At 39.3% G+C, this 27,772-nt stretch overlaps 2 protein-coding genes across 5 annotated transcripts in view; one reads left to right on the forward strand and one right to left on the reverse strand.

The window, feature by feature from the left end:
- CNX5 (co-factor for nitrate, reductase and xanthine dehydrogenase 5) overlaps positions 1-27,772 on the reverse strand; it is a 131,792-nt gene that overhangs the window by 40,774 nt on the left and 63,246 nt on the right. For all 4 annotated transcript variants that reach the window (XM_089997440.1, XM_089997437.1, XM_089997438.1 and 1 more), the window contains 3 exons: positions 11,533-11,571; positions 11,227-11,335; positions 10,968-11,086 (listed from right to left, as the gene is read on the reverse strand). In XM_089997440.1, the coding sequence (XP_089853566.1) occupies positions 10,968-11,086; positions 11,227-11,335; positions 11,533-11,571 (267 nt within the window). The remainder of the gene's footprint in view (positions 1-10,967; positions 11,087-11,226; positions 11,336-11,532; positions 11,572-27,772) is intronic.
- Positions 2,310-3,452, forward strand: LOC149845054 (uncharacterized). The gene is made up of 4 exons (XM_089997436.1): positions 2,310-2,331; positions 2,438-2,556; positions 2,642-2,966; positions 3,059-3,452. Exons 2-4 carry the CDS (start codon positions 2,479-2,481, stop codon positions 3,226-3,228), a joined length of 573 nt encoding a protein of 190 aa, XP_089853562.1. The 5' UTR covers positions 2,310-2,331; positions 2,438-2,478; the 3' UTR covers positions 3,229-3,452.

Raw genomic sequence — 27,772 nt, forward strand, 5'->3', positions numbered from 1 at the left:
TCTTCAAACTGGCTATTTAAGGATCTCTCAAGATGCTATTAGGTCTATCTAGATGTTGATCCATAGGATATTTTACACTATAACCCATTTTAATTGAATTAATTTGTGATTTTTATTGGCTCACATCTTTGAGTATGAAAACAGTCTCAGTTTTGAGTGCTTTTACAATAGGATAATGAAGCAAACTAAAACAGATTGTGGGGTTGTAGGTTTCTTTTCACTACTGTGTAAACTGAGATAGAACACACAATTGAAATATTCAAACATAATGGTGACCTCTGTTTAGCATATTCAATATATGTTTTTTTTTTCGGCATTTTCACAATTTCTTGGGGTTGATCTCCGGAGTTATTGGTGTTTTCTTTTTTTTTTTAGAAGAAATCTGGGATCCAAACCACCTCCACTCTATCTCTACTATGTGTGTGTGTGGCTATAAGTGTGCATTATTGAAAGAACTTTGAGACCCAATTAAAAAACTGACCTAATTATATTTATTATTTTTTTCTCGTCAATTATGTTTTTTTCTAGGATTCGTATATAGCTTATACACCAAGATTGTCTATTTTGCATTTGTTTTCATGTAATGTGGTCAGCAGAATGCATGATGTTAATATATATTTTGTGTTATGTATTTTTGCAGTTGAAAAATGGCAAAAGATGTAGGATGGGATCATGGAGTTAAAGTTCCAAATCCTACTAAAGATCCCAAACTTGTAGGACATGTAATTTGCAATTACTGTCATAAACAGACTACAGGAGGCATCTATAGGCTAAAACATCACTTAGCTGGCACAAAGCATGGTGTAAGCATGTGCGAAGCGGTTTCACCTGACGTGAAAAGATTTTTTCAGAATCATCTAAAGGATCAGAGGCTAAAGAAAGAAGAGTTAGAGCAAACCAAGTTGGATATCGGGAGAAGTATTTATTTTGGATCATCAACCGGCGATAATGTGAATAAAGAAGCTGGTGGATCAAGTAGTGATGCAAAAACAAGTGCAGCTGGTCCTATGGACCTTTTTGTGAACAAAGAAGCACGGCAAACCACAATAAACACTGCTTTCAAAAGGGATGAAAGAAAAAATGCATGTCGTGCCATTGGTAGATTTTTTTATGCAAATGCCTTATCATTTAATCTTTGCAACAGCCCATATTTTGGTGCAATGGTAGAAGCTATTGCAAATTATGGGCGAGGGTTCAAACCACCTTCTTATCATGAGATCAGAACGTGGATTTTGAAGGACGAGGTAGATTGTACTAATGAAATTTTGAAAGAGTTCAAAAAAGAGTGGCCAAAGGTTGGTTGCAGTATTATGGCAGATGGTTGAACAGATGGGAAAGGAAGAAACTTAATTAATTTTCTTGTGAACAGCTCATCTGGGACAGTATTTTTGAAGTCCGTTGACATCAGCGACATGGAAAAAACTGGTGCAAATTTGTGTCAGTTGTTTGAAAAAGTTGTTAAAGAAGTTGGTGAAAGTAATGTGGTGCAATTCATTACAGATAATGCACCAAATTATGTGGCAGCTGGAAATATGTTAACAGCAGGAAAAACATGTTTTTGGACACCATGTGCAGCCCACTGCTTGGATCTTATGTTAGAAGATATTGGAAAGATATCAATTTTTAAAGATACAGTGGAAAAGGCAAAAAAAATTACAAGATACATTTATAGTCATGCATGGGTATTAAATTTAATGAGAAAATTCACAAAGAAGAAAGAACTTCTGCGTCCAACCGTCACTCGTTTTGCCACAACATATCTTACACTTCATAGTATTGGATGTTATAAGAAAGAGTTAAAGTCGATGTTCTTATCTTCAAATTTTAGAACATCTAATTACTATAAGAAATCTGATGCCAAGAACATTTCTTGTATTGTTCTTAATGATCATAAGTTTTGGGCTGCCATATCATATGCAATTAAAGCTACACTACCTCTCGTCAAAGTGTTGCGACTCGTTGATGCAGACGAACCTGCTATGGGATTTTTGTATGAGGCAATGGATAGAGCGAAGGAGGAAATTGCTTCAAACCTTGACAATGTCCAAAGAAAATATAAACCTATTTGGGATATCATTGATAGACGATGGGACTTGCAACTTCATAAGCCTTTGCATGCAGCTGCCTATTATTTAAATCCACATTTTCATTATGCTGACAACTTCAACCCTGATGGAGAAGTTATAGGTGGCTTTTATGATTGTGTTGAAAAATTAGTTTCTGATGCAAATATTGAGTTGAAAATTACAACACAAATCGATGCATTTAAAAAGGCAAATGGCTTGTTTGGCAGAGAGGCAGTTGTTACAACAAGAAAATTAAAAAGTCCTGGTAAGTTTGCAATTATGTTGTTATTTGTCAATATTTTTTTATGTTTTTGTTAATTATGACATTCTTAATGTTTTTATTAATTTTTTATTATTTTATTTGAATGCAGCTGATTGGTGGAGTTCATTTGGGCACGAAAATCCTGAGTTGATGAATTTTGCAATTCGAATTTTAAGTTTGACATGCAGTGCATCGGGCTTTGAGAGGAATTGGAGTACTTTCTCATTGGTTTGTGACTTTGTATTTTATTTTTGAAATACATTTTTATATTTTAATTATCTTATATTTGATTATCAATGATTTGAAATTATAGGTGCATACAAAACGAAGGAATAGACTTGAACAAGAGAAGATGAATGCATTGGTTTTTGTAATGTACAATATGAAATTAAGAGAGAGAAATATAAAGAGGAGGGCTACCAAAGACCCTATATGTCTAGATCATATAGACTCAGACGATGAGTGGATTGTGGAGAAGGAAGATCCAGTGTTGCCAAGTGATCCCAATTGGTTGGAGGATTCATGGTTGGATCCGAACTTCGACATAAATGCCATTGAGCATGTTCCTATTGAAAAAGTCACTTCACCTCATGTTTCACAAAGTGGTTCTAGGCAAGACATGTCTTCAAGAGATCGAGGTAAAGTTATATTCCTTTTACCTAGCTATGAATATAAATGTATTTTTTTAATTACATAACCTAAATATTTAATACATGTTTTTTTATTGAAGGAAAAAGAAAAGCAAAAGAAGTAATTGAGGACGTGGACGAAGAAAGTGTAGATGATGAAGAGTCAGAGAATGAAGATGAAGAAGAACCTATTTATATGGATTCTTCAGATGATGATATTGAAGACTTAAATATTGATGATGACGAGACACAACAAGAGCCTAGGCCCTAATTCATATCATAGAGCTATTGGCCATTTATATGTTTTTGGGGACTTTCAGTTGTAATTGTGAATGTTAACACTCTCATTTTGAAGAATTCTGGACAAATACATTAACATTTGGTTGTTAATGTTAACATGCATTTTTTAATTATGACATGATGTTGTTAGTGCTAATATGCATTTTGTTGTTAATGTTAGTTTTTTATTGAATGAATGCTCATATTTATGCAATTAGATACTTATATAGATCAAGTTGTTGCATTAATGTTACTTTTACATGTTAATCTCATATTTTTTTTGTATTTATTTGAGATTTTTTATTTCGTGTTGGTTGGCGCTTCATCAATAAAGCATTTCTTATTTATTTATAATTTTAGATCATTTTTATAGTTTTTTTTAAGTTTAAAAAAAAAAATTGAGGCTTACGCTTTGCGCCTCGAGGCTTACGCCTCGCCTCAGATTTTGGTGGAGCGCCTCGCTACGCCTCAACGCTTTTAACAACACTGATCGAAACATAAAGTTTGTTCACACTGGTTGATTGCTTGCTTGCTCGGTAGTTCAGTATGCTACTCGTTGAGCTATGCACGCCTGTCAAGGCGTTACTCTAGTTGGTTAAACTGCTTACTGATGCAGAGCAGGACGGACCTGGGTTCATATTTCATGACCCACGTAGGGGACTGGATTTGCACTTTAGGAATCGGATCCAAGCAGTGGATCCAATTCCCATACTGGTTCCAAAACGTGGAGGGGAGGTACCACTATGTACCAATGCCAGGCAAGCATAGAGAGTATGGGTCAGACCGCTCCAGATCCAACAACATGCCGGAGCAGCATCGACATCGGGTCTGGGGCCGGACCCGCTACCCGGATCCAGCCTAAGTCTTTAAAACCCCTCTAGGGTTTTGCGCGCAGGCAGAGAACGTTGAAAATTCCCAGCAACTTTCCCTTTCAGAGTTTTTCCTTTTCAGCCTGTTTTGCTTGTCTTTATTTGCAGCGTCTTTTTTTTATCTCTTGCATTCATCCATACTTTTCTTTACTGTTTCAGTCTATTGCTACTGCATTCCAGATTGGCGTATTCATTGTTCTACTAGCATATTGGTTACCATTCTTTACTTTCATTATAATCGTTTATTAAATTCCCAAATAAAATTGTTGCTTGATCGGTTGGACCGAGCATTTGTCATTGCACGTTGTCATTGCCATCTAGATACCGCACTAGTGATTTTGGAAGGAGCCTCCAGCGTCTGTCCATTTGGGGAACGCTGATCCTGTCACGACAATAATAGCCTCAACGGCAGGCACGCGACAACGTTAGATCCTTGCGGGGTGATTTGTTCTTTCTGTCGTTGTGTCGAAGAGGAGCAGGTCGGGTCCGAATATCGCTTAAACGTCGCACCCCCCTGCATCACTTACACAGTTCTTTGCTAAGTAATAACTAGTTTCTCATACTAGTTAAATGCTTATAATAATAGCATTATGTCAGTTGTTACATATTAGCATGTGACTTACTTTACCCCTTGGTCAAACTGCTTGGTGCTTGTCGTAACGTAGCACTTGTTGGGTTGTATCTCTTATGATTGATGTGATTGCATACAACTCGTAATCTACGAATTGGTGGCAACTACTGATGTAGCCTCTTGTCTTATAAATTGCTTACATATTGTGATATAATTGCTACCGTATAATTGCTTTTCATGTGTAGCTTATGAATTGTTTGTGATGCAATAGCTTGTGCCATACGATTAATTTAATTATTGGCTGATGGACTGAGCCATTTGATGGTAATTGTATGTTTTGCGAACATTGTTATGAGTGATTGTCTTATTCAGTTGTTTTGTTTGGCTATCGGATAGAGTTAGTTACTCTTCGCCTATAGAATCAGTTGGATTGCCATATCTGTGTGTTCTCATGTGTCATTTATGTATGCTTTGAGGTCCTATTTGAGCATTGCAATGTTCCTTGTGGCAATAATACGATGCGTAGTATTATATGCTTGTGTGATGTGATTGATATGCCACGCGATAAGAAATGTTGGTAGTATGTGATAATATGTTCATGGATATGGAACCTTATTGGAGGAATGGGTGATCTTGTGTTTTGTTTTACCATGGGAAGTGATACGATGCATATTGCTGATATACATGCTTGTGCCCATATTGTGGCTACTGACCCCAAGAGCGGTCAATTGTTCGGAGCAGGCGATTGTATTGATGCATGTATTATTGAGTATGATATCTGTTAAGGACCTGATCTCTAAAGAATTATCTGCAAGGGCGTGTATGATCAAGACCAGGTAACCGGCTAGAGTGGTAGATTCTCTGTGAGGATGTACATTGTCCACGAACGGGTAGCCGCAAAGACGGTGAACTCCTGTGAGGAAGTGTATGGTCCAAGACCAGGTATACCATCTAGGGCGAAATTCCTTGTGAGGTTATATATTTCCCAGACCAGGTGATCCAGCGTTGATCTTGTTGATTGTAATTGTGGCTATCGACCCTGAAAGCGGTCATTTGTGTTGATGCGTGTATCGCAATAATTTTCATTGGATATGGCATTTATTGGAGACCGAGTTCCCAAAGGATTCTCTATGAGAGTATGTATGATCAAGACCAGGTAACCAGCTAGAGTGGTAGATTCTCTGTGAGGATGTACACTGTCCACAAACGGGTAGCCGCAAATACGATGAACTCCTGTGAAGAAGTGCATGGTCCAAGATCAGGTATACTATCTAAGGCGGTTTTCCTTGTGAGGTCATATATTTCCCGAACTGAGCAATTCGACGTGGATCTTGTGTTTTTGCTTACCATAAAAAGTTATGGTGAGCTGTGATGATCTTCTCAGATTGTTTGAGATAGCCAATTATGAATCTATAGTTTTGACTTTCTGTTTTAGCATGATTACATGTTGAACCCTGATGTGAGAATCAGATATTAAACGATTTTAAATCATGATCATGTTTTGGACCTTCTATAGAAGGGTGAGTTTTTTCTGAAAGTATAACACCTTAAGTGAATCATAACATGTGTCAGTTGGCCGCGTAAGGTCTTGAGAGATGAGAATTAATTAAGGTTGTTCAGGACAAAGAGTTTGTTAGAAATAGTAAGAGCGACAAACGATGACTTGATAATGATTAAATACAAAGATCCTGTTCTAGGAAAGAGAACAAGCTTGTTGCATGGTAGTTCACAGCTTACGATCAAATGAATTGTCTTGCTACATTTTGACAGTTGCGCTGCTTACTTGCTTTGAACTGCTTACCTGCTTGCACCGCTTACCCGCTTACACTACTTACCCGTTTGCACTGCTTAATTGTTTAATTGTATATCTGCTTTAAACTGCTTAGTATATTGAATTAAATGTACTTAATTCAGTTTCCTGTAGTCTCACTTGTGCACTTACTAGATTTTCGCGAAACTAACCCATTCTATGGGTGCAGGTGATGATTAGGTACACAACGGGCGATGACGCGATGACAAGATGGCTTCAAGACTTCTTCTTCCTACTCTTAGCTCGCGTCCTGAACATTTTTGGGTTTTGTCACGGATTTTCCTTTGGATATCCGAATTTTATGAGTTTTGGTTCTTTTAGCTAACGTGCCCAAAGTTGTTAGCTTGCCTTTCTAAATTTAACAAAAGAATAGTCTTCCGCTGATTTCATAAACAAACTCTAAAGGAAAGAGATTTTCTAGTCTCTTGCCTGTTTTCTGAAAGGTTCGCAAGTTTGAAATTTTAGGGCGTTACAGATTGTTATCAGAGCTAAGGGAAGCAAAGATTCTTGACCATTGAGCATCCACATCGCGCACTGAGTATACATTTCCTCTTGCTTTGTAGTTGTATTTTCGCATTGTTAAGCTAAGTGGCTTGACACGTTCTGCTTATGTATCAGCGTTGTTGGGTTTGTGTAAACTATTCATATTACGCATGAATAGTATAGATGTTTTTGGCTTCTATCTCGAGCTTCCTGATTTCTGATCTTTGGTATCCCTTGTTTACTTCAAAGATGGTAAGGAACTCGAACGAAGATTCTGCTCACGAATGGTCAGATATCAAGGAAAAATACTCTGACTTGTATTTTGACTAATGAATGCCATAGAAATTTTGCGGACAAAATTATTTTTAAGGAGGGTAGGATGTAAAACCCTCAAAAAAAAATTTGTTGTTGGACCCGGGTCGAATCCAGATTTGGACCCGACCCGGATCCAAAAGGAGAGGCAGTCGGGCACCGCCTCACTGCCCACCGCCTGCGTATTTTATAAATAAAACACACAAGGGGGAGGGGCAGTCGACGAGCCCCTCCCCCATGCATCGACCATCGTCACTCCCTTCTCTCTCTTTGCTCTCTCCCCCTGACTCTCTCTCGTCGGCTCGCTAGGACCCCCCTCCATCGCCGCCACCGACGACTGCCTTCATCCCCTTAAACGTCGTTGACGCCTTCGACTTCCAGGTACGCTCCTTCTCTCATCTCCCCCTTTTCTTCTCATTCTTTTCAGTTGGCAGGCCGGCAAGGGCGACGCCCCCTGTCGCCTGTGTCCGACTGGTTGGCAAGAGCTTTTGCTATTGCATGTTAAGGGTTTACTTCCTATTGCATGTTAAGGGTTTATGATTTGCTACTGCTTTAAGGTTTCTGCATGCTTAGCACTTATAACTGTTGTATTGAAAATTTCTTCAATGCTATAAATTGTCATGTGCATTTCCCTCAAATGTTGCATGATATGTTATCTTAACCTCTTGTCTCACTTGTTTCACTAAAAAGTAGCTGTAATCAAGATTTTCATTCTAACACCCTACTTTATTGGTTTTTCATAGAAACAGATGATCAGTGAAGTCGGCAGTGGAAAGCACGAGGGTCACACTTGGTTCTTGACAACTTCACTAATGGACAGAGTGACTCTTTCTTTTTGTCTTTTAGTTCTACTATCTTTTTCACTTCTTTTGTTTCAGTCAGTTGCTACTTTAATTTCTACTGAGTAAAACATTGTCTCTTGAATTGATTCTTGATTCATAAATAAAGAGGTTTGCTTTGGTTCTTGTGGATGATAATTGTAAGTCCCTTTATGGTGTTTGGCTATCCAGTTGGAATTGGAATTGTAAGGACCCCGAGTCTCTGAGAATTTTTCTGCATCGGTTTCAAAAAAAAAATCTACATTTTGAAGGGGTATTAGTTGGGGTTGTTACAAACATAACTTGGTCTCTAGAACAAAACTCGACAGAACTCCACAAAAAACAAGAAATATCTCCAAGATATTTATACCAACATAATCCTCTGGTAAAAATGACACCACTGATTGTGTTGATTTTTTATTCTAAAATCTCCTAAATTCAAGCTTTAGTGAATTCCCAACTCAAATCCCCAAAACTTAAACTTTGATGCACAACCCTGCTGACATCAGCACCTTTGCGCTCAAGCTTTGATGCAGAGAGGATTCAGCAGCAATGGAACATTGGAACCTCCTTCAATCTTTTTTCACTCAACAACAATGTCCTCTCTTGAGCTATGGCTCTAATACTATGTCACCTGGGTAAGGGTGTGGGTGCAGGTACGACAAGGCAATTCCAAAAGATGCGGGTACGGGAACACGACTATATATATGTGTGTGTGTGTGTGTGTGTGTGTGTGTGTGTGTGGAAAACTTGTATGTTCAAACGGGTTTTCCTTCTAACACGGTTGAACACGCGGCATAATGTCATGCATTCTTTTTTTCATAAAAAATGACAATTAGTGGCAGTTTTGAACCACAGCTAATTGTCATTTTTTCGCCCAGAGATTTAGCGGCGGTCTCTCGTGAGCGCAAAAATAAGAAAATGACGAATCGTCACGGTTTGATCGCGTGCGATAAATGGTGATGCTCCGTCTAAGTGTCATCAAACACTTTATGGGTTTGATGATACGGGATACTATATATATATATATATATATATCACATAAATACAAAATAAACTGAATAGAATATAAATATATATGCTATATCTAAAATATATATTATATACTGAAAATATGAAGTTATAAACTGAAAATATAATTATAAATTATAAATTGAATACAAACTTGTATGTACGGAGGGTAAAATGGCGTGTCCGAGTGTCGACGTGTGTCAACATGGGGATACGTATGTCGACATGGGTACGAAAGGAAAAATGGAGTGTCCGGGTACCATAGCTCTTATACCATATCAAGAACCATGAAAGAAAACTCAATAAGAGGAACTCAAAGAGAGGAAGATGAAATAGTATACAATTCAACAATAAGAGAATACAGCCCTATAAAGAGAACGACAACTTGTTACACTGCAAGACAAATTTGGTTGACCTCACAACTACTTAAGATAGTATTACAAAAGTACCCCTATAAATTAAACTATATACACTTATGAGGGATAGCACATGACAATGTGAAAATTATATTACATTCTAACAAGAAGTTGAGGATGAAAAGGAGAAAAGGCTGTTATTGCTGCAAAGAAAACTCCAAAACTGATCTGTTGGATGTCTTGTGTCAATTTATATGTGTGACCAACTCTGATGTGTACAATCACACTATATCTGTAACCGACTCTTGTGTACACTTACATTCAATGCCCTTAGGCATGAACAAAATACAAGCTACATCTTATACAACTTCTACATTGAAACATAAAATATAAAACATATTTTTGGGCAATGTATATTGATGCACCATCTAATGTAAATGATCAGAGTATCCTGCTATGAGAAATAACCAAAACACCCCTGTACTGCACATCCATCTACAGTATAAGCATCCTAAAATATATAGATTCACTTGCACAACTAAACTATAAGAATATACATTAAGAAATTTGACGCCTCAAATATTAAGTGTTGGTAAGAGTTGAACCTGAAATGTAATAGAAAATTTAATGTGAAATGTAATAGAAAATTTAATGAATTTCTTTCAGGACTGGACTAAATTTCTTTTTTCTCCCTTGATAGACACCCCTCTCTCATCCAATGGTTGTAAAGGATTTTACCACAAAAAGAATTTATGTAGCATAAGTAGTCCATTTACATGCATCACATAGGCAGTTCAAATACATACCTCGATTCCAATTAATTTCCAGATGACAGGAGATATGAGTTACACATCCATAACATAAAAATGTGGTTACTTTAGTAGTTAAATAATATATATAGAGGGAAAAAAGTTGTTGGAGAAAGGTTAGCATGTATTCCACATTTATGCAAATTAAACCATAAACATCAACTTACTGGATGACTCCTAATATTTCAAGGACATGGTCAAAACCCTTCATAAATAATGGTGCCAAAACCATTTCATTTAGAAAAGTATTCAATTTTCAATCAAGAGACCATTTCAAAAGACACTAACTCTGATCAATCAAAGGTCTCATGTTTCAACTGTGTGAGATCATAAAAATCCAAGCCAAACACATCCTTTACAACACCTTACGTCATTCAGGACTCTGAAAATTGACATAAACAGTCCCTCTGCAGTTCAAAATGTGAGGACTCCCTATGTTATTGGCAAAAATAAATATTTGGAACTCAACAAACTTTTTTCTCACAGAACAACTAATATGGACAAATTCTTTGCCATACAAATAATTTATTCTCTTTCTTTTTTTTGTTCCTATGGATATGAATCTTCCCAATCAAGAATACTAATATCCTTTTATGTTCTATATGTACCCACTTAAGCATGCTTATAACATGAACAAAAATGTACAACAGGTGGGAAAAAATATGATGAAATTGTTGGAAGAGGACATGTACAATATGCATACGAGCGGATAAAGCATCAAATAGAAGCATCCTCCTAGAAAGGGATTGACCAACAGCACTTGCAATCTTGATAGCCTCCAAAACTTGGAGGCAGCCAATCACTCCCGGAACTGGCAAAAAGTTGCACAACACTGACATAAGGGAAATGAAAAAAGTGTTCTAGAAAGTAGAAAATGCATAACAAGTTATACAAAGAAATGAGAATGCAAGAGGCACATAAAACACAAATGCATAAACTACCCAAGCGCACCTACACCAAGAACACCATTGTCTGAACAGCTCTGACATGCTGCTGTAGGAGGTGGTGTAGGAAATAGACATCGATAGCATGGTCCATTATTGTGATGGTAAACTGTGAGCTAAACAGAGGAAACATGACAGTAAAATCATCTAATGCAACAGCAAAAAAATAAGAAATATTGTATTTGATAACAATGAAATTGAGGAACTTAAGAAAGAATATTTCATAGAACATATTCTAAGCCCAGTATTTGGTATTACTTTCCTATTAGGTACATTAAATACAACATGCAAAAAACTCTCAGTATAAACATACCTGACCCTCTAAACCCAGTGCTGCCCCTGATACAAGTGGCTGCAAATAAATCACTTAATGAGCTTCAGGTAAACGACAAGCTCTTTCCATGATGCAGGCACACACACACATCAAATATTGCATGAAAGAAACAGACTAAGCAGCAAAATTAATATATACTAGTCACTCTTACTAACACAATAATTCAGAAATAAAATGCCAAGATCTTCAATTCTACATTCACTGTAGAATCCATCATTTTTGGGAAGGTCATATATACCATCAAGCTTACATTACCATATCACTTTACAAGTCAAGTAACAGACATTTTAGTCTATTGATTGAGAATTAATTAACATACCCCAGTTTTCCACAATTTAAATATGGGTAATTATGCAAATACTTGTACAGAATTTTAGATGTCAAGCACACTTGTTGCTGTATGACTTTACAAACGAGAGCATCCAATTGACTAAAATAAAGGAACCTATCTTTTCACATATCAATCTGATAGAACTGTTAGTCATAGGCCAAGTGAACCATTCATATTACTCTATCTCACCATTCCCATCATTGTGCAAAATATATCATAATATTCACATCACGATATAGAGTTAGAAAGGAGATGTGAAACAGCCCAAATTCTAGAGGACGCAGCTCCAAATCCATGGCCCCTGTCAAGCAACGGATCCCAGTGTAGAAGACCCCGATTCGCACTCATTAGTCCAAATGGATCTAAGTATGGCTTACTCATATCTAAATCCGTTATACCAAGGGATTTAGGTGGATCCAAGCATTACTACAGAGCCTAATGTCGAAGACCCAGTTCGAGTTGTGGAAGACTCAAATCCAAGTTCCATGGTCCAAGCAATTGATGAGAGGTCATCGCATATGCTTCTCGGCGGTTGAAGGTGCATGAGAAGAATTATCACACACATGATTTGGAGTTAGCGACAATTGTCTTTGCGCTGAAGATCTGGCGTCACTACCTATATGGGAAGCAGTTCGAGGTCCTTTCTGATCACAAGAGCCTCAAGTACATATTCACACAACGTGATTTAAATTTGAAGCAATACAGGTGGTTGGAATTCCTAAATGACTACGAGTTCTCTATTGCCTACCATCTTGGTAAGGCGAATGTAGTGGCAGATGCGCTCAGTAGGAAGACTTTTGTCATGGTAGTTAGTTTGATCGGATGCAGTTAGGATTTGATCGAAGAGTTTGTCAGATGGAGGTCGCTTGCAGACGATTCCGGATGCATCTTTTATGCAAGTACATCTCAATTTTCTAAAGCAAACATCATATTTCTCAAACTTGCATCTTTTCAAAATTTCATAGCACATGCCTGATTCTTTGTACATTTTAGGAAAATAGAACATGATTTAGATATTTGAGTCAAGTTAAAGCGCACAATTAATCATTGGTTCGATTACCCCTGGTAAAGGCGCTAGGAACGGTTGAACCTCGTACCGACAGGCGGATCTCATTCCACAGAATTTTCTCGCAAATTTTTAAAACTTTGGTCGAATTTGACTCGCAGAATCGTTTCTCTCTCTCGCAGAGGGAGGGAAAAAATTTTGCGATGATAACATTGGGTAAACAAGAAAGTAAGTAAAGAAAAAAAGTAAGTAATTGGATATAGGGAGTTGGAAAAGTCGGCAAAAATCCTTGAATGAGATTAAGAAAGGGAGGTTAGAGATAGAGTCCCATATGGAAAAGCTCTATCTCCAGCCCATATGGGATTCCATAGAGGGGGCGTCGCCCTCTAGAGGACCTCCCCATTATAAAACTTCAAAAAAAAAAAAAAAAGAAAGAAAAGAGAGAAAAAGAGGAAAGAGAGAGAGAGAGAAAGGGAAAATCGTGGGAGAGGTAGGGAGGAATAGCATAGATGAGGTTTATGTAGTGTTTTTGGTGGAATGAAAAAAGAAGAAAAGAATGAGAAATCCAATTTTATTTGGTATATATAGACATAACGTAACAGTGGTTATGTATATATGTACCTATATGTATATATATGTACCTATATGCATATATATGTGACACTTTCTTTTCTTCCTCTACCGTTATATACATATATATATATACACACGTTTATGTATATATATATTTATACATATATGAGATGTTAAAACAGTCCATAAATTTTATTCTTCTAGCCTGTGCACGTTGTTTCGGTTTTTGGGTACATATAGTTAAATTTTGTCCTACTGTTCACAATGACAGAGAGAAAAAGAGGAAAGAGAGAGAGAGAGAAAGGGAAAATCGTGGGAGAGGTAGGGAGGAATAGCATAGATGAGGTTTATGTAGTGTTTTTGGTGGAATGAAAAAAGAAGAAAAGAATGAGAAATCCAATTTTATTTGGTATATATAGACATAACGTAACAGTGGTTATGTATATATATGTACCTATACGTATATATATGTACCTATATGCATATATATGTGACACTTTCTTTTCTTCCTCTACCGTTATATACATATATATATATACACACGTTTATGTATATATATATTTATACATATATGAGATGTTAAAACAGTCCATAAATTTTATTCTTCTAGCCTGTGCACGTTGTTTCGGTTTTTGGGTACATATAGTTAAATTTTGTCCTACTGTTCACAATGACAGATCTTGACAGATCTGTCCCACCATGTGTACGGACAGATATGAACAGATCCGCCCACTGCAATGGTGGACAGATATAGACAGATCTGACAAGCCTCACAGACGTGCAGATCTAGTCCAGATCTGCAGATATGAATGGCTAAATTTTTGGCCTATTACACAACAGATTTTCAGCATATTACATAGCCAGATTTTTGGTCGGTTACATGACAGACTTTTGGCCTGTAACATTACTGTGTTTTCGGCCTATCATGTAGCTGATGTCTGGCCTGCACATGACTGAAAATTTTGGCCTATTATATGGCTGGTTCTTGGCCTGTGCATGTCTAGATTTTGGCATGTGGTATGACAAGTATTCAGACTGGACATATAGCATAATTACATAACTGTTTGATGCATGATATGGAACTGTTCATGTTGCACATAATGTCACCAAAACCGAAATCTCAAAAAATCTGGCTTTAGGATTGATTTTCAAAATTATTTCAAAACAGTTTTATTTTTTGGACCGTGACAGGCCCAACCGACTGCAGTCGGCTGAGTAGGTTCCCCTTTACACATGCCCAGCCGACTGCTGTCAGCTGGGCTGGGCCGGGATCCAAAAAAAAATATACATGGCACACTGATATGCCCAGTCGGCTGAGCATATTTCAAATACCTTTGTGCCCAGCTGACTGTTGTCGCCTAAGCATATTTTATATATGTCATGCCCAGCCGACTGCAATCGGCTGAGCAGTGTATTATCCTGACAAGTCTAGTTGCTAACTGAAGTCAGCTGCGGTAGACTCAAACACAAACAAATATATATATATATATATATAATATGGTGAAATGGGGCTGATGTCAGTGGGTTTTTGCCCAGTAGGACCCCTATCCAACTTTGTTTGATGTTGTCATTCAGGCCAGCATCAAAACCACCTTTAAATTTTCATCTTGAACTCTAAGTTAAGATCAGGTATACTGCCACGATTAAACAGAATGTGACTTGTTTTGTTACTGCCACACGAACTGTCGTAAGTCTGATTTTTTGGCTTATTATATAGCTGGTTTTCGGTCTGATACATTGTAATAACCCGTGAAAAAAATTTATTAAGTTCGGATTCGGGTCGGATCCGGACCCGGACCCGACCCGGACCCAATTGAGGCACCGCCTCCCTCGTGCCTTCTTTAGAAAATAAGCAGGGGGTTTCAAATACGAAACACCCCCCTCGTTGTCTCTCTCCCTCACTGCCTCCCGACTCTCCCTCGCTCGTCTGCTGCCGCCACTTGCGACCCCCCTCCGACGCCGCCGCCGGCGACTCCCCAGGTACGCTTCTTTTTCTTCTTCGTCTCCCCTGTTTTCTCCCGCCTCCTCTTCTTCTTCTCCGGGAGAGATCGGCCGACAGGGGGCTGCGCCCCTGTCGTCGGCAGGGGGACTCCCCCCCAGCCTCTCTCTCTTTGGGTCGACTGACAGGAGGGCAGAGCCCCCTGTCGTCGCCATTCGCCGGCAGGGGGCTCCGCCCCCTGTCACTTACTGTGTCGGCAGGGGGCTCCGCCCCCTGTCGCTTACTGTTTTGGCAGGGGGCTCTGCCCCCTGGCACTTGTTGGTTCAACAGGGGGCTCAGCCCCTTGTCACTTGCCGTGACGACAGGGGGCTCCGCTCCCCCTGTACCTCTTGTTTCGCCGGCAGGGAGCGGAGCTCCATGTGTCGGCCCATCTTTTCGGCAGGGGCTTTTGCCCACTGCCTTTTTGTGGATTTTTCGGCAGGAGCGGAGCCCCTGCCTCTTTGTGGTTCTTCTGGCAGAGGAGGGGCTCGCCCCCTCCTCTCTGTTCCCTCTGTTCAGCAGGGGAGGGTCGACCCCTCCCTGCTCCCTTTTGACAACAGGGGAGGGTCGACCCCTCCCTGCTCCCTTTGAGAGCAGGGGAGGGTCGAACCCTCCCTGCTTCCTCTTTTGGTCAGGGGAGGGGTCAATCCCCCTCCCAGTGCCCTCGTCGTTCAGGGGAGGGGTCGAGCCCCCTCCCTGTGCCTTTTCTCTCTTTAGGCAAAGGCACTGCCGAAGAACAACAGAGGCAGGGGCGATGCCCCCTGCCTCCCCTTCGTTGCTGACAGGCAGGGGCTCTGCCCTTGCCTCTCTTCTACTTTGTCAGGCAGGGGCGCAACCCTGCTTGCCCTCGCTTTATGAGGGCAGGGGTGCAACCCCCTGCCTCCTCGGAGTCCGCTGACAGCAAGTCAGCAGGACCTCGCAGCCCCTGCTTCTGCTTCTTGCGCTTATAGCAGCTGCGCATGCGCACGATGCCCCTGCCTCTGTTTCCCTTACGTCAGGGCGGCGATAGTGCCTCTGACTTTCTATTTTGGTATTAGCTTGCTAAGATCGTTACTTTTGCAGCTCGTACGACGGATCCCGCTCGCGCTCCGCGACCAGAGCCGCCAATCGCGTACATCCGCGGACGACAGCAAGCTTGCAACTCTCAAAGGTAGGGGAAGATTGCACAGAACACTTGGACAATTGAATTGAGTTCAATTAACTAAAAAGGACAATTAAATAAATATATATGCATATATATATCATATATATTTATACGAGTACACATTTAACTCAAGGACGCAGTTTCGCGATCCTTGTCCTTTACTTTGCCGTTGCGCATCGCGCACAGGTTTTGTGTTGCACTCCTGTTTACAGTTCCTTTACTTTGCCGTTGCGCATCGTGCAAAGGTTCTGCGTTGCACTCCTGCTTACAGTCTTTACTTGCCGTCGTGCGTTGTGCGAGGGTTTGCGTTGCACTTCTGCTTACCGCCTTTACTTTGTTGTTGCGCCTAGGCTCTTGCTTTTGCATGTGTGTTGGTATTGCCTTGCTTTTGCAGATGATGTGCAGGTTCTTGCTCTTTGCGTATGCCTTAAAGGCATCCTCGTGGAGGATGCAAGAGACATCTATCACTCACTCTTGCGACAAGAGTTCAGTTGGGAGCTGGCGATACACCTCCGTTTAAGGAGAGGGATACCTCGCAAGGATCCTGGCTCTTCGTGTGCGCAGTCCTGCAGAGTCGACTTGAGATTTTAGGGAGCTGCGCAAAAGCATCAAAGACTACTCCAAATCGAAGCATTTGGAAGGATGTGACTGGCTGGCTTTGCTCGCCTTCTTGGCTTATCTCGGGTGATCCCGAATTGGGGGTTCGAGCGAACTTCTTAGCGGGTGTTCTGTTGAGAAACCCGTATCCCGTCTATCGAGGCCGGTATCGAGTCATGCGAGACATGTAGATACCCCGATAGCGGATGTGATTCGAGATAATCACATGCATAATGTTGGCACAAGGTACTGTTGTTTCAAAAGATAGAGTAAAGTTGATAAACTTTACATCTTTGTGAAACACTCCTGTTGGGGCTTCTATTAAGGAGCTATACCCCCTTCATCCTAGAGTACTTGTAGTCGTGCATGACACGTCTAGTACTGCGATGATCGGATGAGACGGTCGTGCGACCTCGAACAACGCTAAATGCAAAATGTTGTAATCACATAAATGGCCTCACATTCGCCTTCACAGGCAAGATGCTCGAGTGGTTTAAATACCACAGCATAGAATGGGTCGTTAGATAAGCAACCCCTAACGCACCCGTTCGCTTATGGTTGTCTGTCAAGGGAGAGGACAGATCGGTACAAAAACTCCAATGGACAGGTTGTTAACAACCACCCCACGGGCAAAGATCCGGCCTCCCCAGTCATTGGAGTTAGGGGATAGGGGCTACACAAGTCAGCTCAACACTTCTGCAGAAGTTGGATGCATCTGTGGCACTGCTTTTCAGCATCTGGGGAATCCTCTCTCGGCTAATGTCGTCCCCTTTGGAGCGGACTCAACTAGCTATTCGGGTTATCGAAAATACATAGAATAACAGATGCCCGAACTAGTCTCAGTTGTTTCTATGTTTTGCCTGCGCGTACCCGCAGGCCAGTAATTATCAAAACATAAGGTCTGTTCACACTGGTCATGGGTTGTGATATTCACTTACACTACGAATTCGCTTGCACTACTGATTCACTTGCACTACTGATTTGCTTGTACTACTGATTCACTTGCACTACTGATTCACTTGCACTATTGCTTCTCTTGCACTACTGATTCGCTTGCACTGCTGATTCACTTGCACTATTGTTTCTCTTGCACTACTGATTCGCTTGCACTATTGTTTCGCCTGCACTACTAATTCGCTTGCTTGCTTGATAGTTCAATATGCTACTCGTTGAACTGTGCACGCCTGTCAAGGCGTTACTCTAGTTGGTTAAACTGCTTACGCAGTTCTTTGCGGAGTAATAAAGAGTTTCTCATGCTAGTTAAATGCTTATAATAATAGCATTATACCAGTTGATACATATTAGCATGTGACTGGCTTTATCCCTTGGTCGAATTGTTTGGTGCTTAGTGTAGCGTAACACTTGTTGGCTTGCATCTTTTATGATTGATGTGATTGATACAGCTCGTAATCTACGAACTGGTGGCAACTAGGATTGATGTGGCCGCTTGTCTTATAAGCTGCTTACATATTGTGATATAACTGTCGCTGTATGATTGCTTATGAATGACTTGTGATGTAATGGTTTATGCCCTACTTGTCGATGGACTGAGCCATTTTATGGTAATTATATGCTTTACGAGCATTGTTATGAGTGCTTGTCTTATTCAGTTGTTTTGTTTGGCTGACGGGTAGAGTTAGTTACCCTTCGCCCATAGAATCAACTGAATTGCCATATCTGCGCGTTCTCATGTGTCGTTTACACATGCTTTGAGGGCCTATTTGAGGATTGCAATATTCCTTGTGGCAATCATACGATGCGTAGGATTATATGCTTCTGCATGGAGTGATACGATGCATATTGCTGATATACATGCTTGTGCCCATATTGTGGCTACTGACATCAAGAGCAGTCAACTGTTCGGAGCAGTCGATTGTATAGATGCGTGTATCACCGAGTAGGGTGTTTGTCGAGCACCTGATCTCCAAAGGATTATCTGCAAGGGCGTGTATGGTCCAAGACCAGGTATACCATCTAGGGCGGAATTCCTTGTGAGGTTATACATTTCCCAGACCAGGTGATCCGGGCGTTGATCTTGTTGTTTGTATTAGTGGCTATCGACCCTGAGAGCGGTCATTTGTGTGGATGCGTGTATCACAATGATTTTCATTGGATATGGCATTTGTTAGGGACTGATCTCCCAAAGGTTTCGCTGTGAGGTTATACTTTTCCCAGATCAGGTGACCCGGCTAGAGTGGGAGATCTCTGTGAGGATGTACATTGTCCACGAACGGGTAGCCGCAAAGACGGTGAACTCCTGTGAGGAAGTGTAGGGTCCAAGATCAGGTATACCCTCTAGGGCGGTAATTCTTTGTCCGGTCGTATATCTCTCGGACTGAACGATCCGATGTGGATCTTGTGTTTTTGCTTACCATAGAAAGTTATGGTGAGCTGTGACGATCTTCTGAGATTGTTTGTGATAGCTAACTATGAATTCATAGTTTCGGCTTTCTGTTTTAGCATGATTACATGCAGGACTCAGGTGTGAGAATCAGATCGTTAGCGATTTGAGTTAGTGATCATGTTTTGGACCTTCTACGGAAGGGTGAGCTTTTCCGAGAAGGTATGACGCCTTAGTGCTTCATAACCGGTGATGGTTAGCCGCGTAAGACTTTGAGAGATGAGGATAGATTAAGGTCGTTCAGGACAAAGCGTTGGTTAGAAGTAGTGAGTGACAAACGATGTCCTGATGGTGATTAGATGCAGAGACCTCGTTCTAGGAACGAGGACAAGCTTGTTGCGTAGTAGTTCACAACTTACGATCAAATGGATCGTATGTTGCATTTGTGAGTTGCACTGCTTACTTGCTTTGAACTGCTTACGCATTTGCACTGCTTACTTTCTTTGAACTGCTTACGCATTTGCACTGCTTACTTGCTTTGAACTGCTTACGCGCTTGCACTATTTTACCTGCTTGCATTGCTTACCTGTTTAACTGCATATCTGCTTTAAACTGCGTAGCCTACTGAATTAAATGTACTTAATTCAGTTCCTTGTAGTCTCTCTTGTGCACCTACTAGTTTTCCGCGAAACTAACCCATTCTATGGGTACAGGTGATTTTTAGGTACACTACGGGCGATGGCGCGATTGCAAGATGGCTTCAAGACTTCTTCTTCCTGCTCTTAGCTCGCGTCCTGGATGCTTGGGGTTCGTATCGGATTTCCCTTAGGATATCCGAATCTTGTCAGTTTTGGTTCTTTTAGCTAACGTGCCCAAAGTTGTCAGCTTGTCTTATGATTTATCAAAGACAAATCTTCCGCTGATTTCATAAACAAACTCTGAAGGAAAGAGATATTTCTAGTCTCTTGCCTGTTTTTCTGAAAAGGGTTCGCAAGTTTGAAATTTGGGGCGTTACATACATGACTAGTTTTTTGCCTTTGACATGATAAATTTTTGAACTGATTATATAACAGATTCATGTGTCTGATTATGTGAGTTTTTATAAGACTGCTCATGCTTTATAAAATGTTACATAATGCAGGCTTCTGTATGACTGTTATGCACACTTTTATTGGTCTGTCAGGTCTTATTATGAATGTTACTAAAAACATGTTATGTGACTGTTATGCATGCTCTTATGTAATTGTTAGACATATTTTTATGCAACTGTTATGCATACTTATCACAAAAGAAAATTATATGGTTAAGTGTCATGAAGAGACACCACATATGTGCAGAAAGTAACATGAGACTGCATATGGTTATTGGTTGGGGTTGGGATGGTTTTGCCTAAGCCCAGTTGATTGCCAATGAAGTCTTAGTGTTGTCCTGTGTACAGATAGCATATCTTCAAGCTCGTTATATTTTGATTGGTAACCCGAGCATGCCTGTAATATCGCGTATTTTTACACTTAGTTATTTGAGATTTTTCGAAAATTTGGCTAAGTATAAAAGAAAAATCGGTAGATTCTCGATTTTAGGCCGATGCTTTTGAGTATGGGCTTAGCCCAGGTCTCATTGTCAAGGCCTAAACGAGCCACTCGAAATGTGAAAAAAAGTTTTATTTTCGACCGGTAAATTCAAGCAAATTTCGGGTTATTTTTGGGAGAATTTCGGAAGCGAAATTCGAGTTATATATCGTTGGATGCGTCTCAAAATTATGAGCGTAACAATATTTTATTTTTCTTGATTCGTACTATGGTTGGCCCAAAAATCGTATTTTTTCAAAAAATTTAGTAGTTTGTCGGTTCGGATCCGGATTTGGATCGGACCGAATCTGATGGATTTGATCCAAATTAATATGGATTTGGACTCTATCTAAGACCCATATTAATCTGGATTTGATCCATCCCAAAACTTATTTGGATTTTTTGTAGATGGATTTGGGTCTTGGATCCGAATCCAAATCCAAATCCATGCACAATGGTTTTTCCAACTTTAAATTCATTAGAAACCTTTAAATTGGAGTTGTGTTCTTAAGATAAACTTTCATTGCACAGTCACACATAAACTTTAAATTGGAGTTGTGTAATGAAATATGTGGAAAAGAAAAGTATGTCCTACAATGGACATTCACACATAGAAATCAAAGAACAAGTCCAAAAGAGGACATACACAAAAGCCAATAATGGCTAGAAAGCATAAAATCTTATAAATGCACAAAAGGGCTTGAAGAAGCCACTCCTTACAAAGGGGGAGACCCCACTTATTTATAGGCAAGAGAGAAGTGAGGGAGAGTTAGAGAAAAGCAAGAGAGAGGGACCATTGGGAGTCCCAACAAGGAGTCGTTGGGCTCCCAACGGTCACAATTGTGACCGTTGGGGGCCCAACGACTCTTTGTTGGGGTCCCCAATGGTTGTGCATTAAATGCACAAAAAGGACAAAAAAAACAGAAAAAAGAAATAAGGAAAAAAGAAAAAGGAAAAATAGAAGAAAAAGAAAAAGACTAAAATGCCCCTATTGGGCGAGTTTACAGAACTACCCCTTATCGGGTAGTGTATGATAAATATATTTATATATATATATATATATATATATAGATATATATATAACTATATATATTACATATATTTTAACACCCTCCCTCAAGCTTTACGGGGATACAACGGAAAGCTTGTTGAGAAGAAACATGAAGCGAGGAGCAGCAAGAGCTTTGGTGAAGAAATCCGTCAACTGGTACTCGGATGTGACGTAGGGTAGTGCTATGATTCCTTTTAGGTACTCATCTCGAACATAGTGGCAATCCATCTCAATGTGTTTAGTACGCTCATGGAAGGTGTGGTTGCTTGCAATATAGATAGCACTCTTGTTATCGCAACACATCTTCAAAGGATTTGAGATGACAATGCCCATATCACAAAGGAGACTTCTAAGCCACACAAGCTCCATGGTTGTAGTGGCCATTGCACGATATTCCGCTTCAGTTGAGGATAATGATACTTTATGTTGCTTCTTGCATCTCCAAGAAATCATAGTCACCTAAGAAAACACAAAAACCAGTAGTTGAGACTCTATCATTGGGATTTCCTCCTCAATCAGCATCTGTATAAGCAATTAAATCAAAGGATGATGAAGAGGAAAGAAAAACTCCCTTAGTTATGGTGTTTTTAATATATCTGACAATCCTTAAGACTGCACTCATATGCACAGTTGTAGGTGCATGTTGAAACTGACTGACGGAGTGAACTGCATGAGCTATGTCTGGCCGAGTGATGGATAAGTATGTCAGAGACCCAACAAGTTGACGGTAGGGAGTAGGGTTCTCGAGAAGTGTCCCATCTTCCAGCCTTAGTTTTGCATTGATAACCTCAGGAGTTTCAGTCTTCTTATCATCCGAAATTCCAGACTTGGAGCAAATGTCAGCAGCAAGTTTCATCTGAGAGAGAATATATCCTCGGGGAGAATATGCAACTTCAATACCTAGAAAATATCTTAAGAAACCAAAGTCAGACATGTCAAAATTTTCTTTTAAAATTTTCTTAATATCATGAATTCCTTGCTCATCATTTCCAGTGATCATATCATCAACATATAGTAGTAGAATAACTACAGAAGACCCTGCACTTTTCACAAATAACGCAGTGTCAGTATAACATGAACGAAAATTTAAGCTAGTCATTACATTGCTAAATCTGTCATGCCAAGCCTTTGGAGCTTGTTTTAACCCATATAGAGCCTTTTTTAGTTTAAGAATTTTGTTTTCTCCAATAGATACTCCTGGCGGAGGATCCATATAGACCTCTTCACTTAGTTCGCCATTAAGAAATGCATTTTTAACATCCAATTGATAGATAGGCCATTTTTTAACAGATGCAACCGTAATAAGAGTCCTAACACTAGTCATTCTGGCTACGGGAGCAAAGGTTTCTTCATAGTCTATTCCGTACTCTTGAGCATATCCTTTGGCTACCAACCTGGCTTTATAACGTTCTAATGACCCATCACTTTTAGTTTTAATCTTGAAGACCCATCTACATCCAATGGACTTCTTCCCAGCGGGTAATGAAGTTATTTCCCAAGTTTTAGCCTTTTCAAGGGCACTAAGTTCTAGTTTCATGGCCTCAACCCATTGAGGAATGTTTTTGGCTTCATTATAGTGTGATGGTTCATGATAAGAGTGTAATGCAATTAGGCATGCCCTATATTTAGGTGTTAGTGACTCATAGGAAACAAACCTATTAGGAGAATTGGAGATTCGGCTAGATCTCCTTAAAGAGGTTTCTTCTATGTTGGAATTTTGAGAATATTTTTCTAAAGCGCTTATGGGAGTTTCTTGACCACGCCTAGCATAGGTTTGAATTGACCTATTTTCAAAATCATTACTTCCATTTTCAACATTACTAAGAGGAGTATCCTCTAAATCATTAGAAACATCCTCTACGTGAGGAGTCACATCTTCTTGAGAGAGAAGATCAAATAAGAAAGCATATTCGCTTTCATCAATATCTTTATTTTTCTCAAAACCATTCTCATTTTCTAAAAAGGTAACATCTTTGGATACATATAGTTTGTTGCTTTTGGGGTCGAAGCACCTAAAACCTTTTTGATTTTCTCCGTATCCTAAAAACACACATTCGATAGCTTTGGGAGACAACTTATCTCTTTTATGTGAGGACAAAACACTTACACCCAAAAATTCTTAATCTATTGAAATCGGGTGTTCTTTCAAAGAGTTTTTCATATGGAGATATATTTTGTAAGGATGAGGATATCATTCTAGTAAGTGGAAGTTAAGGCGGCTTCGGCCCAATAGCATTTTGGAATTTCTTTGGAAATGAGAAGAGTCCGAGTGGTTTCCAAGATGTGTCTATGCTTCCTTTCGGCTAGACCGTTTTGTTGGGGAGTCCTAGGACATGACCTTTGATGACAAATGCCATTGGTTTCTAAGTATTCTTGAAATTCATTTGATAGATATTCTCCACCGGAATCGGATCGAAGAATGAAAATATTAGTTTAAAATTGATTTTTGACAATCATATGAAATTTTTTAAAGAAATTAAAAACTTCGGATTTTAGGTTGAGAAAATAGATCCACACATATCGAGTGAAATCATCAATGAAAGTAACATAGTAAGAATATCCTCCTTTTGATATGACCGGAGAAGGACCCCAAACATCCGAATGAACTAATTCAAAGGGTCTTTTGGACACAAATGTTCTCTTTGGAAAATGGGTGGATTTCATTTTTCCAAAAATACAATTCTTGCAAACAAAATGTTTCTCATTACAAAATTTCTTTTCAAAATGAAAGGAGTACATTTTTGAGAAGCTTGGATGTCCAAGTCTTTGATGCCAAGTTTCTATATTTTTATCTTGGACATGATTACAAAATGAGTTGATGGGAAGTTTCAAATGGTTCATGTAGTAGAGATCTCCCCTCCTATGGCCTTGCCCAATCCGCTTCCCGGACTGGAGATCCTGTATAGAGCAACCCTTGGTTGAGAAGGAGATTTCACATCCATGATCACATATTTGAGAGACGGATAAAAGATTTAAATTAAGTTGAGGTACAACTCTTACATTTGGCACAAAAAAATCTTTTGAAAAGTCTAAGGTTCCAAAACTTTTAACTTGTAAAGAGGTACTATCGGCGGTTGAAACAAAAGAATTTTGGGAGTTGCTACATACATTGGATAGTCCATTTTCAATAGGGGTCATATGAAAAGATGCTCCAGAATCAAGAATCCAAGAGGGTGTACCTGGAGGAGAAGAAGAGGCAATGGCGGCTCCCGAAGTTGATGGTGATTTGAGTAGAATTTGAAGTGCTTCGGATAGTTGAGCAAGGGAAAAGGACTCTTTCCCTTTCATTGGCTCCTCCTTCTTTTGTGGGATTTCTTCAATAATAGCAACTTTCCCTTTTGGAGGTTCATTTATCTTTGGACAATTAGGTCTTATATGACCTGGTTCTTGACAATGATGGCAAATGGCTTTCCTATAATTGCCATTATAGTTGTTTTGCCTCCCAAAGTGTGGAGGCTTATATGCTTTCATATGATTGCCGGGTTTAGATACGGCAAGAACTTCATCTCCTCCTTTAATCATGCCAAGACATGTTTCTTCTTGGCATATTTCGGCTATGGCATCTTCCAATGGAAGCGGTTTTGACCTATGAAGAAGGGATGACCTAACTTGTTCATATTCGGGCCTAAGCCCATGTAAAAATTGAAAAAAGTGTTCTTTTTTCATTTGTTCTCTTCGCATCTCCACATCTTCACTAGATACCCATTTGGGTTCAAGAAGGGATAGCTCATCCCATAAAGGTCCAGGAGTGTTATAGTAATCTTACACTCATTTCACATTGCTTAATGGTACGGATTTTTTCTTGGATAAAAAATTGACGAGCAAGGTCTTTTTGGGTATACATACCTTTCATAAAGAACCATGTTTCATTTGCTAGGCGGAATTTAGCAATGTTGGCGCAAATCTTTAGCTTCACGTTGTTCATGAACCATGCAAGAATTTTTGCATGCTTACTTTCCCAATCTTCTACCTTGGATTGATGATCTTCAATAGCCTTCATGCGAGCATTTCCTTCTAGAGCTTTTTCTTGATCACCATCAATTTTTGTAAGTTGAAGTTGAGGTTCCCTAATGGTGCCCATAACATATCCCCAAAGCTTTTTACCTTTGAGGTTGTTCTCCATGGCGGCGGCCCACATCATGTAGTTAGTACCATTAAGCTTGAAGGAGAGATCAATCTTTTGTTCTCCTTTCATTATATAATCAAGAATGGAGGACAAACAAAGAGAGAGATAAAACAAGACAACTAGCTATATGAATCAAGAGCACAACCAAGGCTCTGATACCATGTAATGAAATATGCGGAAAAGAAAAGTATGTCCTACAATGGACATTCACACATAGAAATCAAAGAACAAGTCCAAAAGAGGACATACACAAAAGCCAATAATGGCTAGAAAGCAAAAAATCTTATAAATGCACAAAAGGGCTTGAAGAAGCCACTCCTTACAAAGAGGGAGACCCCACTTATTTATAGGCAAGAGAGGAGTGAGGGAGAGTTAGAGAAAAGCAAGAGAGAGGGACCATTGGGAGTCCCAACAAGGAGTCGTTGGGCGCCCAACGGTCACAACGACTCTTTGTTGGGGCCCCCAATGGCTGTGCATTAAATGCACAAAAAGGACAAAAAAAACAGAAAAAAGAAATAAGGAAAAAAGAAAAAGAAAAAGGAAAAATAGAAGAAAAAGAAAAAGATTAAAATGCCCCTATTGGGCGAGTTTACAGAACTACCCCTTATCGGGTAGTGTATGATAAATATATTTATATATAGAGAGAGAGATATATATATATAAATATATATATTACATATATTTTAACATGAACCTGGGTATCTGTTTCAAAAATCGGTTTTCGATATTTAAGAAAAGGAAATTTGAATAGTGCTAAGTTAAAATTTGACTGGGAAAAATCTGTCAAGTACCCATTTTTTGAGCTATTTTCAATGTTGAACATGGACAAATCTCTTTTATTAAAACTCGTGTGTGGTTGTGCTGACGTCGATTTAGGCACGTCAGCAGATCAAGGGATTGTTAGTATATACACGTTAGTTAAATCTGCCCATGTAGGCTAATTGTTAAATTTGTTCATGTATGATAGATTTTCAGATATGTTCATATTAGATTTGCTTATGCTGGATGGCTATTAAATCTGTCCCTGCATTCTATATTTTGACTCTGCAGATTAGTTGCATTAATTCTGCATAGTCCCGATTTGAGTTTTTCCTGAAAACATGAACCTTAAGTAAGGATCTGATCATGTTAGTTTGTCCTTATGTGTTTCGAATCTGATTTTTTTATATACAGACACGTTATCATACAACCTATGCCTTCTTTTATGCATGCCCATGTAGTTTCAGCATAATTGGTTAATCTTTGGACCTTGTTTATTTTGATCTAAAAATCATGTCCTTTGTGTACATAAACAGGGTGTGCGATTTATAAACATAAACTGATTTTTGTGAGAATTAATCGAATCTGAAATTTTATTAAAACTAAGGTGAAAATTTAATCTATAAAAACTGGATTTTCTTTTAGCTCGATTAAACCTGATTCTCCTTAGGAATTGCTAAATCTGATTTGTCCTAGATATGTGGTCAAACGGGAATCTAATAGATGCTTAATTGGATCGGTTATA

This window comes from Nuphar pumila, chromosome 2, assembly GCF_984573655.1.
Source record: "Nuphar pumila chromosome 2, dmNupPumi1.hap1.1, whole genome shotgun sequence".
Lineage (NCBI taxonomy): Eukaryota > Viridiplantae > Streptophyta > Magnoliopsida > Nymphaeales > Nymphaeaceae > Nuphar > Nuphar pumila.

What these genes read in the sequence shown, in the direction of transcription:
- LOC149845054 (XM_089997436.1), top strand. Translation starts at nt 2,479, where the DNA reads ATGAATTTTGCAATTCGAATTTTAAGTTTGACATGCAGTGCATCGGGC. An exon ending in ATTGGAGTACTTTCTCATTG is followed by an intron (nt 2,557 to 2,641) that starts GTTTGTGACTTT and finishes TTGAAATTATAG; the next exon opens with GTGCATACAAAACGAAGGAA. An exon ending in CATGTCTTCAAGAGATCGAG is followed by an intron (nt 2,967 to 3,058) that starts GTAAAGTTATAT and finishes TTTTTATTGAAG; the next exon opens with GAAAAAGAAAAGCAAAAGAA.